At 36.6% G+C, this 5,892-nt stretch overlaps 1 protein-coding gene across 4 annotated transcripts in view; it reads left to right on the top strand.

Annotated features, from left to right (window-relative positions):
- The first annotated feature begins 1,473 nt into the window (after window positions 1-1,473).
- Window positions 1,474-5,892, top strand: part of LOC135226603 (lysocardiolipin acyltransferase 1-like) — a 103,025-nt gene continuing 98,606 nt past the window's right edge. The window contains exon 1 of one of the 4 annotated variants that reach the window (XM_064266308.1): window positions 1,474-1,591. Coding sequence is in view for 1 of the 4 variants with exons in the window: in XM_064266307.1 (XP_064122377.1) it covers window positions 5,821-5,838 (18 nt within the window). In the remaining 3 variants the exon portion in view is untranslated. Of the gene's footprint in view, window positions 1,687-1,787; window positions 1,805-5,805; window positions 5,839-5,892 lie in introns of those variants that run through there. The other 3 variants (XM_064266309.1, XM_064266310.1, XM_064266307.1) reach the window with 3 other exon arrangements.

The following is a 5,892-nucleotide window of genomic DNA, read 5'->3' as shown; positions in this document are numbered from 1 at the left end:
CAAATGCTAAATACATCACGATACAAAAATATATACGCTTCTCTTTTATATAATCGAAAGCTTTGCACTTTTTGAATTTACTGTTTATAAAGCAACCGTTTTTAATAACATTTTGCAATTTGAAATATTTGGAAATACAATAATTCACGTTACTGGCACCCTTTCCGATATCTTCCTCAGTCATTACCACTAACAATGATAACAATGTTCTGTAAAATAGTAATAACTTTTACATATTGAAAATAAAAATCGCGCTCATAAAAATTATGGTGATTATAACTTTCCAACTTCCTACGCGCAATAGAAACTTCTAACAAAAGTTTGAGACTCTTATAATAACAACAATTTAAAGAACCTACCTTTTTGTTTATCTACTTATCTTTCTAGAAAACTTGATCAAAGATTAACGGTTCGATGCATTGGTATGTGCTCACGCGCGGGAGCGTGTATTTGTAATCATGTTGTATGAGAGAGAGAGAGAGAGAGAGAGAGAGAGAGAGAGAGAGAGAGAGGAGAGAGAAATGAATTTACTCTAACAGATATCAGAGAGCAGCAGCTGTGAACGTAATAATATTAGGCGGACGTTGCCCATCATCCTGACCAAGGCAATTAAAAATTAGATTGCTTTTAAAAACAAGGCGTGATCTGATCTCCAGCTTACTCGGAGCGTGTGCTAAAATCTACGGTCAAATAGCGCGTTGTTTCACCAACGAAAATTAAAATAAAATACGCTATATTTTATTAGAAATAATTGTTTTGTACTGTTTAACATGCACATCATTTATTTTTTACATTTTCAATCTCATAAATAAATCATAAATATCCTATCCTAAAATTTCTCTATCTTTAAAAACTCAAAGCAAAACACTTTTTTCAGAGCTTTTTAGGCTTTCCTACCCCCAACAAGAATTACAACAAAGTAATTAGTAGGCTTACTCCCCGAGTAAGCGAAAAACTCTTTAACATTACATCCTGCCGTCAGAGTCAAGTTTGAAACCCCTTGAATTTCCCCTAGCAAACGCGTGCGTTCCTCCCCTGCGCTGTGTCGTTTTTCCCCTAGACCCGACGGGTGTTACAGACCCGACTCCCCTCGCCGCTTCTAAAGGTCCCGCTGACAATTGGTGGCAACAAACAGAGAGACAACAACGTCAACAACAACAGCTACTGTCTGTTTTTTGCGAATTCTTTTATTTTTTATTTTTTTATTCTATCTACCCGGCATCCTCATTCAACGAAACGTTCAGAGCAGCCGATATTTGCCACACGCGTGACCCGGCGAATCAATATGGAAATTCCCTTGTTAAAGTTTTCGTAGTCCTTTCGCTCCCTGACCGCTGATGGAGAGAGAGAGAGAGAGAGAGAGAGAGAGAGAGAGAGAGAGAGAGAGGCCCCAACGTGTTGGGGGAATGTCATGTAAGAAGGGGGGAGAGAGAGAGAGAGAGGGAGGGAGTCAGGACTCAGGGAGTAAGGGAGAGAGCATCGAGGGAAGAAGAAAAGCGGCGGGAGAAACGAGATCATTTCAGTGTTGTGGTAGCAGTGGTGCGAAGTAGGTGTATACAGCAGGCCTCCGAGGAACGCGGTTGAGAGGGCAGTGAGTGTTCCCTTGGCTTTCACGTTTCCGCCCCTTTTCAAACTATTTAAAGGAGTGTTCTCCCGAATCACGTGTGCCGCCCTGAGCTCGACGGCGTGAGTTTCCGGGCACATTCTCTTCTCTGTTTCTGTGGGAAAAGGGAATCATTATTCGGCGTGAAGGTATTTCCCTGCTGCGTGCGGAGGAGGAGGTTAGCAACGAACGTAGCAACCTGTGAGCATGCTGTTGCCGTGGTTGTTCGGTAGCTACCCTTGTCTTTGTGTTCAGTCGGGCGCGTAGAGGAAAGATAAATTTCATTCTTAATGTATTTGGGAACAGTTTAAAAGTGGGCCACATACGTATATATTGAGAGAAAAGGCTTCCTTTGTTAAGATTTTTGCTTTAGGTAAATTCATAGACTATCGCCAAAGAGATTAACTGAATAGGCCGATGATGGTACTGATAACTTGCTAGCCTGCTAGGCGAGCTTACGCAGACTACAATAACTATAAATTGGGTTCGTAGAGAAAACCGGTAACCGAATTAACAATTAATAAAGGTGAATTAGCAAATAAATAAAGGTAAATAAACAAACAACTTGATATCTTGATTTAGAGACTAGTCACATTTATAAAATGCAAATTCCCACCTTTGGTTGTTTACGTAATTTCAAGATATGAGATCGTCCCACATTTATCAAAATATGTTAGCATGCAAGATTGAAAATAAAACTGGTATTAGCAATACGCAAATAGGCAAATACTGAAATATTTATTTATATAATACTCATAGTAAATACGAAATATTTATTTAAATAATACTCATAGTAGTCTTGAAACGGGAAAACCAATCAACAGTTATGTACCCATGATACATATCAGTGGATTTGTTTCTTCATACTGAAAGGCACATTGAAATATATGCCAGTGGAGAATGTTTAAAAAACCTTGCTAGCAAGGTTATGAGACACGTTATTGTATAATCTTCAAGAAGCTATGGTGGGAAGGTTATGAAACAAGTATATATATACCGGGTGATTTAGAAACCAAGGTATCAGAGTAATGGAATAAGTTATCCATAATCTTCTCTAATACACAGCTGACAATTCGTAGAGGTAAGCGCACTGACAAAATTCTTTAGGCAATAGATATTCAAGAAACTGTGGCTAATTCATGACTACAGTCCCAGAGAACCTCGTGTTCAAACTTCTTCAAAAAGCTGAATCAACAAATGCGGTTCTTTCAGAGGCAAGAACGACAAAACACTTAGAATTACTCAAGATTTAGCACCTTACGAACTGGAGAAATATCTAAATATTTGATGTGAAATTCGCAAGGGCACTTGTTTCATTACTGAATGAGTTACAATAAATATAATATATAAAAAAAGAACGTATTTTTTTTAAGATCTTAAAAGTAGAATATATCTGTTGGCATTATATCAAGAAACATATATAGCTTAATATTTGACACACGCACACAAGTATAAACATACATACAATACACACATGTATAAAGTTATATGCATATATTATATATATACATATACATATACACTATATCTATATATATCTTATATATATATATATATATATATATATATATGTACATATCGTATGTGTGTGTGTTTAATAAGGTAACGAGGACCATTTAACGAATTACGGAACATGCGTATCGACCAAAGCAATATGGCCGAATATACCCTGGAATTGCATATATAATATATGTATATATATGTGTGTATGTACGTCTGTTTTATGCATATTATATATATATATATATAATATATAATAATATATATATATAACGCATGTATGCCTATATATAGATGTATATGTATATATATATATATATATATATATATATATATATATATATATATATATATATATATATATATATATTGGAACCAGGAGAGTTGAAAAATGGGAATTAGATTGTTGGTTGTCAGAAAAATAAAACTTTCAAAAGAAACCTGCTGGAAAATAAGGATTTCCTCCTGAAATAAATAAGGTTAATAAAACTGACTGTGGACGTCAGACCTTCGGTTTATTTGAAAAGTTAACCTGTAAAAAAAAAAAAAAAAAAAAAAAAAAACTTGGTGTTATCGTAAATCACTATTGAGAGGTGTATAAACACCGTAGAAATTTACATTCGAAAAGAATGCAGTGAAAAAACAGGAAGTCAACATAGACCATATAAGACACTTTATGATAACTACAGGAAGAATAATTCTTTCCGGGAAATTCCCCTAAAGATTGGAAATGAAGACATAAAGAGGAAATTTGCGTTATGAAATTGAATTTTATGAAATAAATAAATAAACAATGAAATAAAATAAAATCCCCGTAAGGGCGTAGTACCGTCTGTGCACTTCATGCGGTGCACTGTAAGCATTAGTAAAGGCTCTCTGCAGCGTCCCTTCGGCCCCCAGCTTCAACTCCTTTCATTCCTTTTACTGTACCTTCTTTCATATTCTCTTTTTTTCCATCATGCTTTTTACAATCTCCAAACAATTGTTTCATAGCGCAGCTACGAGGTTTTCCTCCTGTTAAACCTTTCAAACCTTAATAAAACTGATGAAATTACCAATTAACAGGTTAAATATGATGAGTTGTTTAGGGAGGTTTCCAATATAAAAAAACAGAAACTCAACACAGAAACAGGAAATGGAAAAGCAAGTAAAAAATGCGCAGAAGTTTCATCAGCACAATCGAACTTTCATTAAACCGTATCATGCTGTATAAAACCATCAACTATGACCGGCACCTCTCCAGTTCCCCACCAGATGCGGTAGAGTCAGGGTGCGTCCCATGGCCCCGGAAAGCGCTGCCAGATACACGATCCATCGCTTACGCTAACCTTAAATAAAATCAAAACTAATAAGACTAGAAGGTTGCAATTTGGTATGTTTGATGATTGGAGGATGGATGATCAAAATACCAATTTGCAGCCTCTAGCCTCCGTAGCATTTTTAGACCTGAGGGCGGACGGACAGACAAAGCCGGCAAGATAGTTTTTTCTACTTAAAACAAAAAAGGTTTGAGGGCCAAATTCGAAAGATGGACATGAATAGTAAGATATAACAAAGCAGTGGTAAGACAATGTTTTGGACGAATAAAATGTTTACATATACGTGTGTGTGTATATATATGTGTGTGTTTTGTGTGTATAAAACGGAATATCATGAAATAAGAAATACCGAATAGAGAAGAGATAAAAGTTAAATCAACAAAGGTAAAAAAAAAAGAATTGGAGGGGCCGATACAAAGGTAAAGCCTTCATACTACTACTACTACTACAACAGGAACTCTAACCTGCATACTTCAGGCACTTTGTATCGGTGACGTCATATCCTCGATAACTGACGCACGTGTCCCCTCCCCCCAACACGACCCCCACCCCCAATTAAAAAGTTCTCTCCAGCTTCCCTTATTTTGACCGTTCAGCTTCAGCCGCGTTCTGTTTTTTTTTTCTTTCTTTTTTTAATGCTGAAAATCAAGTTACAACTTCTGAGATTCAACTAACATTTACCGAAGTTTCTTAGTTTTTGTACACATGGCTTTATTCCCTCCTTCTGTCTAAAACAACAAAATCAAAAGGTGGATTATATTGGCCTGAAGAAAACTCAATATGCAGGATTTTAGAGACGCTCACTGAATCTCCTTGCAAGACATTGATGGCGTTTAGTAAAAAATACCGCAAAAGTATTAATTAACGGAAATTTCGAGGTCCAGGATAGGCCCTTTTGATTTTTATTTCTATTCTGCTACATTATATCGCCAGTAAAAGACAGGATTTCAGAATTGGAAAGTCATAATCTGATAATATAACCATCGCCTTCGGGCTTGTCAGGTTCTCTCTCTCTCTCTCTCTCTCTCTCTCTCTCTCTCTCTCTCTCCGTGTTACACGAAGTGCTTCATTCATCAGTACCAATGTATGCGTTACGTAACACACAAAGAGAAGGGAAGCGTCCGATTAAGAAGCCAAATAGGTTTGTTCAGAGCCAGCCCAAGATTACAGAAACAAAAACAGTAACTGCTTTTAACGTTGCTTGTTTGATTTCATTTTTATTTCTTAGGATCGATACTAACAGAAATTTCACTGTAATACAATCCTTGTCTTTCGAAGTGCAAATAACGAGGAGATGCCCAGCATAATTTATCAGAATTCAGTCGCAGTATTTTCTTGCAGATGCCGCGAGCACAAAACGGTTTTCAGTTCGCGTATTTAGCTGCTTACTGAACGGCAATGCAAGGGAAAGAAAGGGTAAGTATCCACCTACGTTCGTCTGACAACCGCAAGAAATGCGTTTCGTAGAAA

This window comes from Macrobrachium nipponense, chromosome 14, assembly GCF_015104395.2.
Source record: "Macrobrachium nipponense isolate FS-2020 chromosome 14, ASM1510439v2, whole genome shotgun sequence".
NCBI lineage: Eukaryota > Metazoa > Arthropoda > Malacostraca > Decapoda > Palaemonidae > Macrobrachium > Macrobrachium nipponense.
This window is presented reverse-complemented; position numbering and strand designations above follow the sequence as displayed.